Below are 21417 nucleotides of genomic sequence, written 5' to 3'. Positions count from 1 at the left end.
TCTTTCTATGAGGGAGACAACCTCCAGCCAATGGCATGATGTGTCCAAAACAAGCTGAAGGAGGATGACAACTATTAATTTGAAATGCTATTTGTGGCTTTCTTGAGAAAAAGTTGTTGAAACACTGTAATTGGCAGCTCACATTCTGTTTTTCCTGTTCTACTTGCTCTTTTAAGAGAGGGTTGGTGCCCCATAGTACAGTATCATTCCAATGAGACGCAGGGTGAGCCAACCAAGCCAGACTAAAAGTATCAGAATAATAGCTCTGGGGAAGTTTCACCATAGTCACTGTCCATCAAAATTTTTAAATGCTTCACAGTACCAGCTGTTCGCAGTTATTCTTTGGTTTCTGAGTGCACACTCTCTTCCATATGCTCCATTACAATGCATAAGAACTATACAAAAGAACTATCATTTTTACAGGGACTGGGAAGGAAACAATGCCAGAAATTATTGTACCATAGTTGTTCAAATACAGGTGGTTCCCAAGTTATTAACATTCATTCAGAGATTTTTTTTTTGAATTTACATATGACATAATCCTCAAATTACATAATCCTCAAAGTTCTGGCCATTGCAGCTCCCCTGCAGTCAGATGCACAAAATTTGGTGCTTGACAACCCTTGCAACATCCCAAAGTCATGTAACTGCTGTTGCTGCCCTTCTCTGCTGGCTTCCCACAAGCAAAGTCAATGAGGAAACTGGCAGGAAAAGTCAAAGGCTGCTAGAATATATCTCCCCCCACAGGCCTTCCTTTGCTTGCATGAACTGCACCCTCCTTTTCTTTTCGCTTGCTTGCACCTATCAGTGTCATGCCATGGCTTCCTTGCACCCACTCCACTCACTCACACAAACAAACCCCACATCTCCTTTTCTCACTTCCCTGAGCTCACAACACACACCCTGGGCCCATTTCCCAGCACACATGCCACATACCCCCCCCCACACCCTCTTTCGCTGCCTTCCTCAAGCTCATGTTTCAGCACAACTCACTTATAGCCTGTACCGGGCCTCCTGAAGCCTCCCCCCACCCCTTGAACATTTCTGTGTTCCTTACCTTGCATTCCCTGTTCTTTCTGTTTAATGACGTGTGTGACTTGGAGTTACAACTGGGGTTGCCGGGTTTGTTGTGAAGCAATGTGGTCACATGATGTTGCACTTTATAACCATATCGCTCAGTGTGGCTATCCCAGTCCCAACTACCTTGGTAACTTAAGGAATACATTTACTCAGAGAATTTGGGACTCCTCCTTTAAAGTGTTTTTTGAAGTCTTGGAAAAATTGGAGAAATTTAAGGAAATAGAAATGTTTTGGCTATTTCTTGGCTAAATCTTAATGTAATTAGGGTTTTCTGTTTCTTCTATCAATGGCTTTTGAGCAAAGTAAGAATACTAACTTTATCTAAACAGAGGACTCTGTTACAAAGCATAAAGACATGAAAATAATGATACATTCATCATGTTATGCTTGTACTCCCACACCTGATGTAGGTATATCAGTGATGTCACTTACACAATGTCATCGGGCATGGTATGATTTGCCCCCTTCTCCCTTATATATGCGTATTATATTGCACATAAAAACTGATTTATTCTTTTCTATGCCTGGAATCTGAAGAGGAGACCAGAGAAATGGTGGTAAGATAAGCAACTCTACCACTTCTGCAAATAAACAGTCTCAAGGGATGCATTTATGGTGGATGAACTGATATGAAAATCAATAATTGTGCTGATTGCGTTAATGTGAAGTGCTGCTTTGGGAAAGTGCAAATGAAAAGAGCACTGGGACCAAGTAACAATATAAATTACAACTCAGTTTTTTTATTTGTAGAAAAATTATAAAATAAATAAGTCATTGAGTTGTGTGAATATATTAAATAAGAAACACATTTACAATAATAGAAAACCTCTATACTTACATATTTACATTAAAAAATCTAAAAGCCATGTTTATCTTACATACAAGCTACTATCAACTAACATAAGCCTATGTAAATTATTTTGATATAACTCGCATTACATTTCATAGTTTACTTAAAGATGTGCATAGAACTATAACTTGAATTAAAATACCTCTTTATGGAAGTGATTTATATCTGTAGAGAAAACATTGAAGCTAATAATATTGCAAACTAAATTCAAGATGCTTTATCTTGCTTTTTAATACTCTTTAAAGAAAAATCCCATGGAAGTTGATAGTACAGTAGTATGTTCACATTGATCTTTGTTTTTATTTAATAAATATTGTGTCCGTAATATATATTTCCATAGTTTCATTATTTGCTCTTATATGATAGAAGATGCTCAATTTCAGCAAAGCTTGGCTCAGAGCAATGCTTGTTCATCCCAGAGAAGATGATGGGGGAGAAGCAGTTCTCACTAGTTAGTTATTTTTTCCCCCTTTGGTATGAAATCTGGAGTCTGATAGAATTTCTTAGTTGGAAAAGGGGTTATTAACAGGCATAAGCTTTCATCAGCTGCAGTTCGCTCAAGCAAAAGCACGTGGTGGCTGGATTGATGTAGGATTTAACTTAGAGCTAAGGGGGAGCAGAGAGAAAAAGACAGGTTGGCTAGGCAGATGCTGGTTACATGTGAAATTACTAGTATATTGATATGGTAGTAGATAAGAGTCAGGGGGAACAAGCATGAGAAAACAACAACAACAACAACAACAACAGAGCATTTGTTTAAAATAAAGTCTACATTAACCAAATCTCACAATTCCTATTGCTGAAATAGTAGGCCACTCCCCACCTTAAAACATAAAAGGGAAAATTGAACACTCTGGAATAGCTATGTTGCAGATGTTAAGGATTAGACTAATCTCAGGAAACAAAGCCACCAACAAACAACTCAGTTGGTAGTTTTGCAAACTGATTGCATCTCCCCAAACACATGTTTTAAAACCAGAGCAGCAACTTGGAAACTGCTCCAATTGCTTATGTACTTTCTAATGAGACAAAACTGCATTCAACACTGGCACTTCTGGCCTGGCACATTTTCATCGAGCAAGCGGGAATCCTCCAGATGACAGGGTTGGAGGTGTGGGAGAAACAAGGCACACCCTGTACCGTTTGTCCCGGTTGAGAGTCATTGAGCTCTTTAAGCAGCGTGAGAGACTTACTCAAAGCCAGCTCCATTTCTGCCTTTCACCTTCATGGGTGTGTGTGGAACACAGCAAAGAATACAATCACAAATGCCTTTCAGATTCATGCTTTCTCACATACTCTCTCAATCAGTTCATCTCTGCCAAAGGTAACATGTGCAAAAAAAAAAAGAAGAAGTATGTGGGGCAGCGGCCATTCGGTATTCTCCCACAACTGAGCAGCGCTGGCTGGTGTGCTGGCTGTTGTGAAACTAAAGCTGTTCATTCCTGCACTTGCAGTCGCATACTGACAATCACCAAGAAGGGGGGGGGAAAGGACCACCCTCCTTGCAGCACGCCTCTGGCTTGGCGTCGAACAAAGTTTCAGGTTTGCCCTGATTCCTTGATTTGAATTTTTCAGAGATGCCTCCATGAATTAGTATGTGCTTCAGCGACAGCTTCTTTATTCTCTGGAAGAGGCAATCATGGCATTAGCAGATGGGACATAGATTTCTGGAAAGCTGAACGAAGGAGGCATGCACTACATACACTATTAAACTTAGATTTTGTTAAAAGATCTTGGGGACAAATCAAAGATTTGGGTGACTATACAAGGAGCATGGTGGTTATGGTTACAGGCTAGCAAAGCCCACACATGAGACCTGATGCATGGTGGTAAGCTCCTGTGATTTGCTCCAGCTTCTTGATTGGGACATGAAAGGAGCCCCCAGGGGTATCCCGTGGTAAATGGTGATGTCACGGTTAATCCTTTCAATCCGGAAGCAAACTGACTGTGCAAACTGAACATCATCTGGGACCATCTGATAAACTTATCATAACTCAATTTTTTCCCCTGTATAAAATTATCAAGACACTCAGCTGTGTGAACATACTATATTCAATAAAAAGTACATTTATGATAATGCTTACACATTTATGATAATGCTTACATATTGACAGGTAACATACTCTAAAAAATATCGTATTTATGTATGTTATAACTTGAATTTTGAAAATGATTAATTTCTGAACTAATCTAATTTTTGGCCATCCATCTCAACCAAGAAACTTTTGCAAAACTTGTCAGAATTCCAGCTGGCAGGGTAGACAATTATTGGATGCAGTTATCAGTCAGTTGGGTAGAGAGTTTGTTTTTTTTAAGCCTCAGGAGAGTTGTACATTTGACGACTTACCAAGTATCTCTGCACTTATAGTGCCTGATTGTGTAGCTTCTACAATTTTTCAGAAAATGCTCTACGTTACATATATAGGAAAGACCTATTTGTATTCAAAGTAAGGCCCCGATGCCTCTCATGAAGCTGATCTCCAAGAAGGGGGAATAATTGATAGGGATACTAGGCAAGTACGGTACAGGTATGCTCAACTTACAACTGCTTGTTTAGTGATAGCTGGTAGACAGACACGAGGCTGGTTCCAGGCAGTAATAACTGCTTCTTTGAAGGAGGGTGTCTTCCCTGCTGCCTTGAAGGAGGCGGTCGTGAGACCCCTCCTCAAAAAGCCTGCCCTGGACCTGGCTGTTTTAAATAATTATCGTCCAGTCTCCAACCTTCGCTTTTTGGCAAAGGTTGTTGAGAGTGTGGTGATGCATCAGCTTCCTCTCTTCCTGGAGGAAACTGATTATCTGGACCCGTACCAATTGGGTTTCAGGCCCGGACACAGCACGGAGATGGCATTGGTCATGCTGGTGAATGATCTCTGGCGGGCTCGGGACAGGGGTTGCTCCTCTGTCCTAGTCCTATTAGATCTCTCAGCGGCTTTTGATACCATCGACCATGGTATCCTACTGCAGCGTCTCAGGGGGTTGGGAGTGGGAGGCACCGTTTTACAGTGGTTCTATCTCCTGGGCCGCTTGCAGTCGGTGTTGACGGGAGGCAGAGATCCACCCCAAGGCCTCTTGTTTGTGGAGTTCCTCAGGGGTCAGTTCTCTCGCCCCTCCTGTTCAACATCTATATGAAGCCGCTGGGTGAGATCATTCGCGGTTTCGGGGTGGGGTATCATCAGTATGCTGATGATACCCAACTTTTTCTTTCCACCCCGAACCAACCCAGCGATGCCCTCGCCGTGATGTCCCATTGCCTGGAGGCGGTCCAGGTCTGGATGGGGAGAAACAGGCTTCGTCTCAACCCTGCCAAGACTGAGTGGCTGTGCATATCGGCATCTCGGGTTAACCAGACCATTCCATCTTTAACAATGGGGGGTGAGGTGTTACCCCCCGTTGATAGGGCTTGCAACTTGGGTGTCCTCCTTGACTCCCGGCTCAATTTTGAAGACCATATAGGAGCCGTGACCAGGGGGGCTTTTGCCCAGGTTCGCCTGGTGCGCCAGTTGCGACCCTACCTGGACCAAGATGCCCTACGCAGAGTCACTCATGCGCTCGTGACCTCCCGTTTAGACTACTGCAACGCTCTCTACATGGGGCTGCCCTTGAGGACCACTCAGAGGTTTCAGCTGGTACAGAATGCAGCCGCACGAGTTGTGATGGGGGTTTCCCGATACTCCCATGTAACACCTCTACTCCGCGAGCTGCATTGGCTTCTGGTTGCCTTCCGGATGAGATTCAAGGTGCTGGTAATGACCTATAAAGCCCTAAATGGCTTGGGTCTGGGATATCTGAGGGAACACCTGCTGCCAGCATCAAGCTCCCTTCGTCCAGTGCGCTCCCACAGGGAGGGTCTTCTCAGGGTGCCGCCAGTAAAAGATTGCCGGCGGGTAACACCCAGGGGGAGGGCCTTCTCTGTGGGTGCGTCTGCCCTCTGGAACCAGCTGCCCGTGGAGCTGAGGACTGCCCCTTACCTCCGTTCATTCCGCCGGGACCTGAAGACCTGGCTCTTCGGGCTCTCTGACCCAGGCTGAGAATTTTAATTTTAATTGGGGGCTTTTACTTTTTCAGGGACTGTTGTAATTTTTTAAATTGTTTTTAACTTTTGTATTTCTTGTTTTAATTACCCTGTAAACCGCCCTGAGTCCTTCGGGAAAGGGCGGTATACAAATCTAATTAAATAAAAATAAAATAAATAAATAATTTGAAGTCACAATGGCAGTGAAAAAAGTAACTTATTACCGTTTTTCACATTGATGACCATTGCAGCACCCCCACAGTCAAGTGATCAAAACTCAGAGGCCTGGCAACTGGCTCATATTTATGATGGTTGCAGTGTCCAGGGGTCATGTGGGGCAAAATTCACTTAACTACTGTCTCACTTAGCAACATTGTGGGCTCACTTGTGGTTGTAAGTTGAGGACTACCTGTAATAAAAAGAGTATATTTCTACATTTCAAATGTGAAATATGTCCATAAGGTACTATTAGAAAATAGCAGGTTCATGCTAAAAGATAATGACTTTCTTAAATTTATTGGATGAGTTTTAAAAAGTAACATATCTTGTATGGATATCTGTAGGCCAGTCACTAAATTGTGTCAGCTGTAACACATAGCCTCATAAAATGATAGAACATTGATAAAGAAAAAACAAATAGCTATAAACTTCTGGAGTTGGAAGAATAGTGTAAGATATAGTTAAAATAATCCTTACCTTCATTTTTTTAGACATTACTACTGGGAATTCCATTTTCTTTTTTGAGATTTCTCCTTTCCTCAATTTCACTATAGTTAGTGCATTTTTTTCTTACCCTGAATAAGAAAAACATCCATCTCCATCACTTTGTGGAATTATTTTGCATTTACATTGTTCAAGGACAAAATTATTTTAAATTATAGACATGATAAAGAAAAACTGTGACATACCAGGTTCCCTGCTCCATTTAATTTGTTTTATTTGTGAGTAGCCAAGCCACCATGGCACAAAGCTTTTGAATGAGCAAACCTCATCTAACCATGCAACTACTGTTATTACAACAGTCTGTCAACATTTCAAACATTCCTCAAAGCCTAAAAATTTGGGGGGCATCTATTTTGAATATAAAAGAGTTTGGCATGTTTAATAAGCAAAAGAAACAGTAGATCATTCTTTCTCTAAGAAATCCCAAACAAACCAGACATTGCAAGAAAGTTTCAGAATTTCTGCATAAACAGAATGGTACATCCAGTTGAACAACGGGGGGGGGGGCAGTTTCCTACATATGGCCTGTAATTTAGGTTTCAAATGATCAATAGGTCCCGAAAAAGCCTTGCAATGACACAATGCTATCACTTGAGGAGAGCATTTCTGTTCCAATGTTTCACAATTTTGGGACTTCAAGAAATTTAAGGGAATAGAAGCATTTTATTTCTGCAGGAGCTCACATTCCCATCCCCAATCTTTAGCATTTTTACCTTAAAGTCCTATTTTAGTGGCAAAATTTGTTATTACACTCTTGGGAATTCGGGGTGGTGGTAGGGACGTTCAGAACCAAAGCTTCCAAACTTGTAATGACCAGTTTACATCAGAATCCAAGTCAAAATTATTTATTAAATGTTAAGATAGGCAATGTGTTACATGCATAATATTGTCACAAGGCCAGCATTTAGATGATAATGATTATTATTATGGATATACAACTCTATTTAAGGAATTCAGGACAGGGATAGGGTAGAGACTGGACTGGACTGCGTGTACCACAAATTGCTATAAAATAGGCTACAGTTTGAGCAAAATATTAACACAAAGGATTGGGAAAAGGAGGCGACTGGGGAACAGAAGTGATATAGTATAGTGCAGTATAGTTCCTCTTAGGATGAGAGCTGTGCAGGGGTGGAAATGATAGGGGCCAAATCCTTGCCCTGCAATTGTCGCCAGGTGAATGTTTAATTGAGATGGAGATTTCATCTGTGAGCTATAGGTTAAAAGTATCATTATGTGTGTCTGTGTATGTACAAACATACAGTCATAGTTCTGCAGTATGGAAACTTGGTTATGTGGTCCTTGATATGAAATCTACAGGACCTCACAGGAAGTACCTCAGTAACAGACTTTACATCATGGTGGCATGGGGAACCTTACTGATGAACTGTTAAGATCGGTAGCAGTAGATAGCAGCTAAGGCATTATTTCACAGGAGTGAAACTTAAAGCAATAAGCATTTGCTAATGGTCCCAAACATAAAGCTCAGTTAAATAAGATTAAGCAGTGCTGAAATTTCACTTTTCTCTTGCCATTGAATTCTATTACAGGACTATTTTTCCATAGTAAAACACAACAGCCAAAAGCACAACAGCCTTAATTTGTTAATTATTTGAAAACCATATTTGGTAATAGTTTTGGAAGTCACCAATCTACCATTTATTGTACCTTAATTAGGCTTGTCTGATACATTTACTTCATAGGACTAGATCCAAACTGAGTCATAGCTAGAGTAAACAATCTGAAATAATTAAACTTAAATGTTAAGTTTCATCAATTTCAAGCTTAATATATCTCATAAAATCAAAAGGACACATTAGCTGTTTCCATTGCTCATTTCTTATTGACTTAATGAGATCATCACCTGTCAAATATACTGTAGTTTAATCTCCAGGATTATGATATGCTGAATTTCAGTATGTCCATACTGGTCTGTCTGCTTACACTATTCATTATTTTAGGATGTTCCAAAAGGCTCTTGAAGGTAAAGTGAGGTAAATACTGCTCTACAAAATTGCCCCAATATATTACTCCATATAATTAAAGTTAAGGATAGAGAAATAAAACTGAATTCAGTTTCGTATTTGCCAATTTACATTTTTGTATCCTATTTCTGATTCAACCTATATATGTACTTTGATGTATATTTTCTCTAAAATACTATTTTTTGTGAAAGGTTTCTTAATATATATATTATAGCACATACTTTTCACTTGAGTGTACTGCAATATTCACAAAATGGAGTCACCAGTGTATGAATATAGTCACCATGTTTCATAAATGTATATTTAGAAAGTATCAGTTAGCACCAAAAATCCTAATTCTGGCAACCAATTTTACAAAACTTTAGTATATTAAGTATATATTAAGTATCACAGATATCTATCAGTCTTTTTACCATTTTATTACTTTTTTTACTTTCCTTGGTTCAACTAGGGGATTTAAATAACTTAACTTACTGTTCAGTGATGACAATTATAAAGATGGCAAAACTGACTACCGCAAAGAAAATTGATACTACCACAACTTCTATTTTTAAGACACTTGTTTCATTATTGGTCCTTTTTGTCTTCAAAAATTGTTCCACGCAACGTTCACCAAAGTAATCTGGGTGGCATCTGAAAGTAAATCATGAAAATGCACAATTATTTTGTGCATCACTGCTTGCCTAAAACTACACAGAAAACTGAAACGATGTTCAAAGTATCTCCAGGTACATCCACTGTATTCCGCTGCTTAATTCCCTCTCTGTTAGTTTCAAATTCAAACAATAGTTTCAATTCTTGATAATTTTGGTGGAAAGCACCAGGAAAGGCAGCTTCATTTTCATATGAGGCCATAATGCAACAACTCCACGCTCTTTTACGCATATAGTGGGACATTTTAGTCGAATCAGGGATATAGGCAGTCCTTGACTTATAACCGGCCACTTAATGACCATTTGAAATTATGATGGGCCTGGAATGAGAGTTTTGCAGCCACTTTAGGTCATTGTTAAATGTCATAACACACACACACACACACACACACACACACAGAGAGAGAGAGAGAGAGAGAGAGAGAGAGAGAGAGAGAGAGAGAGAGCAATCACATGACTGCATTTTGAGTATTTGGCAACCAATTTGCCTTTACAATCCATTGCAGTATTCCATGATTATGTGACATAATTTGTAATTTTTTTGCTAGTTTCTGGGGGAAAAAAGCCCATTCAGAAGAATAGGTTTGCGCTTATGACCGTGGTGCTCAATTAATCATCATGGATTTACTTAATGGTGATTTGCATAACAATCAGAGCAAAAATGTTGTAAAATCAGGTCCAGTCATGTGGGTGCATGGGCTTACAACCGTAACGACTTACGACTGGAAATCCTGTCCCAATTGCAGTCATAAATCGAGGACTACTTGTAGTAATATAACAACAGGAGCATTTCAGCTACAGAATAGTGCATGGAGCTTACGTATGTTAGTTCTCCTCCCCCCCAAAAAAATCTGGAAACTTGGTTCTGTCACTGGCACGTTCATTGGGCTTCTAGAGGTCTTTGATTTGCCCCTGAAGAACAAGAAGTTCTGGAAAAATCACTGAAATTCAGTTCATGGGATATATGCCATTTATCTGAGCAAAGGTCTAGCAGCACTCATCTCCAGATTCCTGAAGCTTCATTGCAGCTCACTCGGTGATAAACTTCATTTGTTGCAGTCATAAACCATAGTTTACAGCCATAAACGCCTGCTGCACATAACTCACCAAATACCAACCAAAAAAAATTACACCTTGTGAATTCAATCCAGATTAATGAAGGATATATACATTACAGGCAATATAGTGACCAGAGCCATTTTATTAATTTTTGTTTATGCTTGCAGAACACTGGTGGTTAGGGAATTAATATTTTTAGCAGATCCATATATTCTGTTTCATCACTCTATTAATAACTCTGTGAGAGAATAATACTTTCAAGTGCCATCTATGGCAACATATTACTTATCAAAATAGAGATACCAACAGTTTTATCAATATTTGCAACATAACTTACGTGCAAACAGGTATTAGAAATTGTTCGATGTATCTGCATTCACCATGAACACAAAAACCTTTATATTTTCCTTCGCATGGAGTTTTAATTTTCCTTTTAGTTTTCTTCTCATTTCCTTTTCTTTTGGGTTTGTTAGGGTTCTTTTTTCCACCATCTAAATTTGCTGGATTCTTAATGGGTGGTTTCTCTGGAAAAAATATTAATTATATTTAATTTCTGCAGAGACCCAGTGTGCTATTGTGATCAAAATGCTGGTCTAAGAGAAGGAGGACCTAGGTTATAGCAATCCCTTAGAGCAGGGGTGTCAAACTCAATTTCATTGAGGGCCGCATCAGCATTGCGGTTGCCCTCAAGGGGCCGGGTGGGTATGGCCAGGGTGGGCGTGGCCTACTGGGTGGGCATGGCTAGAGTGCATATAGCTTACTGGGTGGGCGTGGCCAGCTCTACATCGTTCGCATCAAGGTTGTCTATGGGGGCCTGGGCAGGAGTGGGACAGATCTGAGGGTCTCTGGCAGAAGGAGGGTCTCTGGGCCAGGGCCAAGGCAGTGGGGGCCATTCCCACACTGTTTCCAGGATGGCTTCGCGGGCCACATGAAACCACTTCACGGGCCGGATCCGGCCCCTGGGCCTTGTGTTTGACATGTCTGCCTTAGAGGCACAGAAACCATCTGAGTGACCTTGAGCCTTTCCGCCCAAAGGAGCAGAAAGCTGCCTAATAAACAAAACCCTTGTTGCAAATGCAGCTTCACTGTAGAAACTAGGTGAGCACTGTGCAAAAACAAGTGGACTCTGCATGAGGGAAACTTGCTAAGAAAAACAACAACCAACATTGGCATCTGTCCTTACTGCAGTGAACTCACCAGAAGACTTTGACTCACATCCATTAGCATTATTATATAAGTAACTCAAAGAAAGGGGCTTGGATTGGCTGAGAGATGGAAGAAAGATTTTAATCTCAGATAGCTATTGTTCTAATCATAATAATATTTTGATTGCAAGTACAGTTACAAAGCTGTCATAATGGCAACCAAGCCTATATACGCAATGGCTATGTTCATCTGTAGTGGTTATTTGTCATGGAAATCCATAAATTTTAGTCAAATTTGGGATTTACCTTAAACAGTCCCAGGTTTGTATTAATTAGCCCTTAATGAACCATTAACCCCATTAGCTATTTTATGCAAACACTGTAGCCTAGTAAAAGTAATTGACCACCCTCATCTACAAAGTCACAACTTGGAGCTCCTCTACAACATTTATCTTAAATGCAGTGAGTCACTGTGATTGGGGATAGCAGTCTCCTTTGCTATTGGTTTTCTTCCTTAGGATGCTGGACCAAGATCAGCAGTGCAATGGTTTGTACAAAGCTCATGGAATAGCAGGCATTTCCAGAAGAAAATGAATGGGAATCTGCATGACTTCTGATGTGTGAAGACATATTGCCAGAACCATTGCTAACTGAGTTAACTGAATTAACTGAGTTAAGCATATTGTGCAACTATGGTTTGTGCCAGCAATTCTACTGCAACAAGAAAACAAATTCATGAAAACATGCAGTTTTCTACATGGTAAAGTCAATTTGCTATTCTAGTCAGTGAAATATCATGTTCTCATAATTAGAAGCAAGAGTTAGCTATATCTCTGGAGTGAACAAGAATAAGAAGAATTCATTGATAATCTCAATAAAAATAAATATTTAAGTAAAGTATTGGTTTGGTGCAATTATTTCACATTTTTAAAAATTTCAAAAGCAGGAAAGAGAAATGGGATTTGTAATAACTTCTGCTTTTCTAAATGCAATTAAAGTCAGTGTGCAAAACATTTTAATATAGCCAGTCATTTCTTATTTCTCTGTGCAATAAAGTCAAAACTAATAATATAAACACTACTGGGTCAGCAATAAGATAAATTAAATAGACATTTAACAATTGTAATGAGGTGTGGTAACATGGTTAACCACAAAGATATTTACATTTCAGAGGGGTTTAAAAGATCAGAGTAGATAATTATGTGGTTTTAGACAGGGTTTCACAATGATCTGCCAATTCAAAAATGCATATTGTGGGATTGAGACTATGATTTGCAATGGATTTCTCATTTCTAATCAGCATAAAACAGTCTGAATGAATTATTCATCTCTCCCTGACATGACTCCACTTACAGGTGGGGTATAGTCAATTCTCTAGCTCAAAGGTGATTTGAAATCATAATGAAACAACTTCTGGTTTTGTTTACTAGCCTTTAACGTGAAAGCTTTGTGGCCAACTCACAACACTAGCTACATTTCGATGATTCTTGGTTATTATATATTGGTACCACATACCAACCTTTTGGTACCCATTTGGCTTTTCCCATCAGCAGGAGTGGTTAAACTACAAGGGGCAAGCAACCTGGGGGCCTCCCGATGTTTTGGACTTGAAATCCCAAGAGGCCTGGATGGCCAATGGCAAGAATTGTGGAGGTTGTAGTTCAAAACATCTGGGGACTCCAGGTTGTCTCCTCTAGCTTATCAAATTGCTTGAACAGGTTCTCAAGGACATACAACCCTTGTCTTGGAAAGAGGCATATTGGGTCAAAAACCTTAGTGAGTTTTTACCTCAGTTATTTTAACCCAGCTTCCCCACATCTAATATCCTCAAGATGTATTAAATTATAACTTCAGGGTAACTACTGGGGAATGATGGGAACTTGCTGTTACTCATCTGGAGGGCATATAAAAATTGATTAAGCTCTTCCCATAATAGAAGGACCTAAATAAGAGAGAATGAGTCAGGAACTCATGAATGATACACCAGAATTCTCCCTCATTACATATGAGCATAATCATAAAGTTGTAAGCTTGAATCCATTTTCCAAGTAATCCAAAGTAATATGAAATGATTTTTTTCCCAGTTTTATTTTCATAACAGCCCTTTATGTTATATCAGACTGATAGAGCATGACTGATCCGATAAGTGTCAAAAATGTATTCTATGAAGGAGGCATTTTCTTATTTGCAGTTTGTCAGGAACAGGTCTGGCAACCCAAGAGCTCCCTCCTGATCATACAGCCTCTGCTTATTATGCTCTAGCCCAAAAACGTGAAGGGTTGTGCCAAACCTTCTTGTTCTAGAAAAGAATTTGTTTTTCTATTTAAATTATCACATCAACAAAGTCTGAAAACACCATAACTCTTTATGACTTCTTTCTGGGAAGGAGGTCAACTAACCTGTGATCAGATATACATCTAGGGAAGAACTATGGTTATCCTGGTTTGCTTAATCACTATCCGAAGGGATAAACATTAATATATAACAGGCAAGTAAGTAGTATATATAATTAGCAAAAGTATTGCCTGTTTCATATATATAATGTAGATATAGGTGTAGATATAGAGATAGAGAGATAGAGATAGAGATAGATAGATAGATAGATAGATAGATAGATAGATAGATAGATAGATAGATAGATATACGGTAGTTAGGGCTAAGTGATGCATTAAATGTGTAGTGAGAAAAGGCCATGAAACAAACTACAAAATTCAAGCATCAGAAAGCAAGTGTTAAATGCAATTTTCTATTAAGCATACAATTCCAGCTATGTAATTTTACTTAAGTCTGATTAATTTCAATTAAGTACAAAGAAATTTGCATGCATATGCTGCATAAATATCACCTTTGCCAACACGTTTATAATTTCTAAAGCATCCAACTCAATCTACTTACTCTGCAATTTAACTGTTTAATTCAGTAATGATATTCAAGCAAACATATCTCAATTTAAAGAGATATTTAGCTCCTTCTGTTACTTAAATAATTGAACATCATAGAAACATCTATCGTTAAGTAAGTATAGTTTTCCAATGGGAATGAACTGAGAAACTACAGGAATTGTTTCTATGTAAGCCCAAATATTAGGTAATCAGTTAAAGTTGGCTTTTGTATAAAAAACCTTCCAAAACATTTGTTTTTAATATTTTTAAATATTATAATCCAGATTAGTCACCCAACAGAAATCTTTATATATTACATAGTAAGATCAGAATAGGTCATAAAACTACACGCTGAATATTCTTTTAAAATAGTAGGGTCTTGCAATCTAAACAATTGGGTTTATGCCAAGCAATTAAAATAACAAAATTAAAAGTGGAGAGATCAGATTTAAGTCTTCATTTGATCCTGTGCTATTTAGATCCTACTTGGTGACATTTGTAGCTCTTGACCTAAATACTGTATGGATAACCTGATAGGAAATTCCCACAGACGCCATCTTGATCTCTTAGAGATCAAGATGGCGTCTGTGGGAATTTCCTATCAGGTTATCCATATATATGTAATAAAATACAGATAATATAATTTGTCATTCTAAAATAAATGAACATATTACACACGATACTACGGTAATTCCTTTATCCATGTAGAACTTTATTCTACATGAATAAGATAACTAAACTAACCTATTCAACAAAAATATTTACTTGAGTTAATATCCATGTTTAAAAAATGTGATGCAAATATTTATTTATACATCATTTTTCTTAACCGCCCATCTCTAACCCTTTATCATCAATAAAATTAAATTAAAATCAGAATAATGTAGGATTAAAGGCTTTAAAATTTTAAAAACATTATAAAAATGTGAGAAGGTGAAGAATTCCAAGACGGTGGATTAACAGTTTTTAATACAAACGGGAAGGGGGCGTTTCGCATGGGGCCAGTCAACCCATGGTTGTGTGGGCCTTGGGTTAACGACATTTTGACTCCTTTATGTTATTGTAATTAAAATTCATATCATTTTTCTCTTGCATTTTGTCTGACAAATACTTATTGGGCAGCATTAATATTTTTATCCACAGCGGCTTTCGGCTAGAGATGTACATTGATCCTAAGAATTCTGAGTGTTTTCACTGCCTGTTCTTCTGTCCATGTTCACGGATATCCTAAGCATGACTGAGAAATAATAATGATGCTTGTGGCACTCACCCAGTGAATGCACAACAAATAACATAGCAAACCAGGGTCATCTGTGGTTTGCTACTCCCTCTCCTTTTTGGTTGATATCTCAAAAATCTTGGTACACTAATTGATTCCTTTTTCAGTTTTTGCCATCAATACGGAATGTCTGTGAATAGAATGGGAGTAAAGCGAATATTTCCCCTTGTTTCTAAAACAGAGGTAAAAAACAAAGATGAAGCTGCTCCAGGACCAGCTCTGCCAAAACTACTGTAGCGCAACCAACATAAACATGCAATGATTAACTCAAATGATTTATAAGAAGATATTCAATTTGACTCCATTAGAAAAAAATATTTATGACTCAAATACTTTGAAACTAAAATACATTGGCTCAGGAAATATGAGCATATATCAATGACAATAAATTATGTTCGTATTCCTAAGAAATAATATTTGATTGAATTTCTGATTTTCTACATCCTGATAAACTGATCCAATCTGATTTTAATATCTAAGCTCTAATTTTATCATTCACATTAAGTATCCATCAATAAGTTACAGATACATTTTAAGAGAAACTATGCCTTTTTTAATGGAAATGGGAAAAAATGGAAAAAGTCCATTTTATTATGAATATCAATTCCTTCTTAATATTGCAAATGAAAGCCCAAATGAAGAATGGCTTACTAAACTACTTAAAAAGAAATATAAATCAGAAAAAGGTTAATTCCCTCTAAAGCTATATCAGAGGAAATAAATTCAGATTTTATTTGAACATGTCTCAAAATTAAATTTATTTTTATTGACATATTTTATTTGTTTGTTAAATTTATTTGGGACCCATCTCACTGTGGGGCTACTCTGGCAGCTTACAAGAGTAAAATGGAAGAAATGATAAAAATGTAAACATGGCAATAGTAAAGCAGTGAAACAATACAAATAAACAATGAAAGTACAACAATATGAATTAAAGATGGTTGGATGGGAGGGGCAGGAAGTGCAGGGGAGAGGTGGGGTCAGTTAATTAGTCCAATAACCACCTCCAGTGAGGTTCTCTCCCATAGGGTCCCCAGGCCAACTGGCATAGACATATCTTCAGATCCTTCCAGAAGGACAGAAAGATGGGGGCAGACCTCATGGTGGGAGGAAGAATTAGAATATTCGGAGAACCAGCGTTACAGCAGAGAAGTTTCCTTTCTATACTATATGCACCTCTTTGTTATGCTGGCAGATACTTATCTCTTTCTAACTTGGAGCCGTACTGGCACAGTGATTGGAATGCAGTATTGCAGGCTGATTTTGCTGATGGCCTGAGTTCGATTCCCACCAGCTCAAGGTTAACTCAGCCTTCCCTCTTTCCAAGGTCAGTAAAACAAGCACCCAGATTGTTGAGAGCAATATGCTGCCTCTGTAAACTGCTTAGAGAGGGCAGTAAAGTACTATGAAACAGTATATAAGTCTAAGTGCTATTGCTATTGCTATTATGATTTTGAAGAATCAAAATAAACAATATAGTGATATTAAAAAGGCTTGTTTTATGTCTTCAAATTTCCATTCATTCCAATACACATTACATGGGGGTTTGGACAAAGTATGTTTATGGTGCAAGTTGGATGATCTAATACAATATAGACTATTTAAAAACAGAAGAATTCCTTATATTTCATTTCAGTATTCCACTGTTTTTTGAAGATTTGATTCTCAGGGTGACAGTAAAATCCATTTATTTCTTCCTCAGTAAATAAGCGTCATTTTGGTCAAAAAGCAATTTTTACTACAGTGAGAAGTTGAAACCTGCATGGTGAACACAGTAATTGCATACTATTAAGTATTTGTAAAAAAAAAACCTTTCTGGGATTTTTAGCTTCACCAAAGTTTCTTGAAAGACATATTTTGTCAGTGCTTCTTGATACACATACTAAGTACCAAATACTAAAGTTCCCAGGATATCTTGAGAGAAATCGATTGGTTGCAACACTATCTTAAATTTATATTGTAGAGGTATGGTTGGAGTTCAGAAACCAACTTCATCCTTTCATCCAAAATGTACTTCTTTCTTATTAGTGCGAAGAAATCCTTGCCAATGATATATAAGCTATAGAAGAATCTTCAAATTCTTGGAAGGTGCTACCCAATCATTCAGATGATTAATATTATAATAATTGTTTAACAACAAGCATGTGACTATTGATTTATTTAGAAAGGAAAAAAAGACAAAAACCCAGCATTTTTCATAAAGACTCCATTGTGCAGATATAAGTCTATTAAATGCCTTCTTAAACATATCCGTTTTCTGGGATCCTTGGTGGTCTCTGAGCTTTGTGGCTTTCTTGCAGACATTTCACTACCAAACTAGATAACACCATCAATGCTCTGAGAAGCATGAAGTGCTCTGAGTTATCTAGTTTAGTAATGAAACTTCTTCAAGAAAACCACCAAGTTCAGAGAGCATCAAGTTCAACCCTGGGCTATAAATATTCTCTTCCATGGTACATCCATTTTTATCTGCAATCCATTTTATCTGGATTGCAAGGATAAACATAAAGGAAGAATAGGGTTCTACAATGCTTAGAGTAAATTCTAAGAGAGCCCTTGCCTTATTAGAAGAGACAAAGCGACAGCTCTTTATAAAAATTGCATTGGTGCCTCAGTCCCAGATGAGAGGAACATCACGGGCAAGCACTCCATACTTTAACCTACCTCTTCCTGCATCATTCACAAGGAACTGAGATTCTCTCGCTTCCTTCACATTATCTTCAGCCTCTTCAGCCTCAACCCCTGAAGATAACCGATCAGTGGAAGATATGTTGAATGTGTTGAGGCTGGGCATGCTTTGCTCATCTTTTGTCACATTCAGTTCTGATCCAGAAGCATGCTGGTAGACTGTGGAAGAGAAATGAAAGGAATGGATACCATTCTAACCAGTCAGGCAAAACTAGCAGAGAGGCGTTTATCTGAAAATTACACTTGGCAGCTATTGCACATGTAGTTACTCTTATTCCCACAGTGAGTCATTCAGAAAACAGCTCTCGGGTTTTTCTAATGTGAATTTGCTTAGATTGTCCCAGAATGTTAAAATTGCCTGGCCAACTTCCAGGTTATTGCATTCCATTAACCAGAATCTTACCAATCATTCTTTAAGAAATATCAATCTCCTACAATGGCTACTAACCTGAGCTAAACATATACTTTTAACAAAACCACTTCTGAGAACATAGAATTGAGTAGCAATCATGATTGCCAGAGGATTCATCCATTTCCCCCCCCACACACACACACCCATTTTGGAAATGTGAATGAAGTGCTGGCTGTAGTTCTACACTAATATCCTCAGATAAATATTTTCCTCAGAGAGATTACCGTAATCAGTTAAACAGGCATCTTTGTACAGGAGCAAATTATACTACGCAATGGATTTGACCACACAAATGACAAAAATAAATACCCAGTCGTTCTGATTTAAAGCTTGCAACATGTTTCATCCTTTTCTAAAATCATAATCTAAAATCATTCAGTATTTAAAAGTCCTCTAGAAAAGAAATTACCATTTAAAACCTGAAGACTCACTAAGAATCACTTTGAATTAAGCTCCACTCAACACTGTGGGGTGTAAACAACGCTTCTTAATTCAAATCCTGCTTCAGACAATATGCTCTCATCACCCTGATTCCTTTAAAGTAGAGGAAAATAAGAGTGCATCCTTTTGTGATTTAATTTGTGGAAATTAAACAAGAAGCATCCGCAGCAAAAATATTGTTATTGCAAGACCTACAAGGGTACAAGGAAACTTAGGCAGGATCAGACAGAGAGAGAGCTGGGTTGTAATTCCGCACTCAGAAAAAAGATCTCCAACAGAGATCCAGCTGCTCTTAAGAGGGTTCTTGGACCATAAGGTGTGAGAGAGAAATAGAAGGTACGGAAACGGCAGGTAAAATAGAGATAAACTCAATAGAACGAATAATAAATACAGCAACGAGATTTTTAGGATAGTTTCAATGAGGCTCCCATCGCACCTAAGCGACTTTTCAAATACCTAAAACAAAAAAGACAAATTGAGAAGTGGGGAAGAGAGAAGTTGGCAGAAAACGCAGAAGGTACTCCCCCCCGCCCCCCGCCCCCGCCGCCGCTGCACCTCAGCCTTTCGGGCGCCTCCTATTTCCAAACCGCAGTGTAGTTCCACCATAACTTTCCAGGAGTGAAAAAACCGGGAAAAGCGGGGCCCAATTCAGAAAACTGTAGCGAGCTACGATCCCAATCCCAGCAACGCACCACTCTCCAAATTCCGAGGTCAAGCGCCCTAACCCTAACCCTCGGGGTGACCGCCGAAGCTTCGCGCCCCCTCTGCCCCGCCTCTCGACAGGGTCCGTCGCTCGCTCGCTCGCCTGTCCGCCCACTCACCTGGACTCTGGAGCAGCGGGAGGAGGAGGAGGAGGAGAAAGAGCGGGGCACGCATTGAGGGGAAAGGAGCGTCCTCGGGGACCAGTTTGCCAAGCAAAGAGTGGGCGAAAAGCGCGCTGAAGTGGTTGAGGAGGACTCCCTTGGCGCCTGGCGAATTTTAAGCTCGGAGCGGCGAAACACTCCATACCCATCGAGCGAGGGATATATATGCAGTGCCGCCGCCACCACTGAGAGGCCGGCAGTCAGGCAGGGCGGTCAGATGAAGCTCGACGTCAGCCGGGTGGAGAAGGAAACAAGTGCGCCTCGGGTCGGTAGACATCACCCAGTTGCGTGTGGCGCAAAGAGCGAGCAGGTCGCGGAGGCGGGACCGGCAGCGGCAAGATGGAAAGCCGTCGGATGAGTCAGCTAGGGTCACGCTCTTTATTTGTAGTCCCCAACGGCTGTAGACGTCTTCTCAGGTACACAGAAGTGGAAGATCGACTAGATGAGACCCAGAGAGCTGAAGGATAAGGCCGTCCAGTAGCCCTTTTGTTTTCAGAATAGATTGTCATGGGACTTGGGGAGATTCCAGCCATATTTTCCTTTCCAGGCGGTTTCCCCTCTAGCATTGTGGAAACAGTAACTCTTGTTTTCAAACTTGGCAACTTTAAGAGGCATAGACTAACTCCCAGAATTCCCAGGCAGCATGCTGCCCTGTAACTCAAAAAGCGATCTGAAATGATTAAAAAAGTGGAAGGAAGAAATTCCCCATCTTTATGTTATTTCCCTGTGGGCAGCAGCTGCACTGTAGTTGAGGATCACATCACACTTTTTATCATCCACTGCATAGTAGCGAAAGGTATGTTCTGAGTTGCACCTAACCATGGTACAACTATGGCCTGGTAATATCATTGGCTGCCTTGTCAGGATGTTCCCCTGATCTCTCCAGTCTATGAAGGAGACAGGCCCCGTGGACATTGGAAGCACCCACCACACCTAGCGCTCGTCCCGGGGCACCTACCGCCATCTCGCGCTCTCCAGCCCGTCACCAGCCAGCTGGGCGTGCTGAGGCTGGAGGGGAGTGAGAGCCATGGCTGCCTGGCTCCTCCGCTTGAGGACGCTTGCGGGGAGAGGCGCGCCCGGCTCAGTAAACTGCGGTCTGCCCGAAAGAAGGAGCAGGAGGATGGAGGAGGAGGGCTGGCCGGGGATGGGCGCAGGGCTGCCCAAGGGAGGAATCTGACCAGCCCCAGCCTGGAGGGAGGGAGGGAGAGGCTGAGGAAGCCCGAAGGGAGACATCCCGGCACGCCGGTGACGGCCTGGAGAGCGTGGGATGGTGGCAGCTGCCCCGAGATGAGCAGTAGGTGGGGTGGGCGGTCCCGATGTTCACGGGGGAAGAAGCCAAGAGGAG

The 21417-nt window shown here is 39.8% G+C and overlaps 1 protein-coding gene across 1 annotated transcript; it reads right to left on the bottom strand.

The window, feature by feature from the left end:
• Positions 1-3463: 3463 nt before the first annotated feature.
• AREG (amphiregulin) lies at positions 3464-20085 on the bottom strand (the record flags this gene model as incomplete). The annotated part of the gene is made up of 6 exons (XM_083376452.1): positions 3464-3554; positions 6639-6736; positions 9125-9283; positions 10700-10886; positions 18333-18515; positions 20031-20085. The coding sequence occupies 5 exons, from the start codon at positions 20083-20085 to the stop codon at positions 6649-6651; spliced, it is 672 nt and encodes a 223-aa protein (XP_083232578.1). The 3' UTR covers positions 3464-3554; positions 6639-6648.
• Positions 20086-21417: the final 1332 nt, after the last annotated feature.

The sequence above is a fragment of the Vipera ursinii genome (genome assembly GCF_947247035.1).
Source record: "Vipera ursinii genome assembly, chromosome: Z".
Taxonomy (NCBI): domain Eukaryota; kingdom Metazoa; phylum Chordata; class Lepidosauria; order Squamata; family Viperidae; genus Vipera; species Vipera ursinii.
Note: the sequence above shows the minus strand (reverse complement) of the source record. Positions and strands in the feature narration are given on the sequence as shown.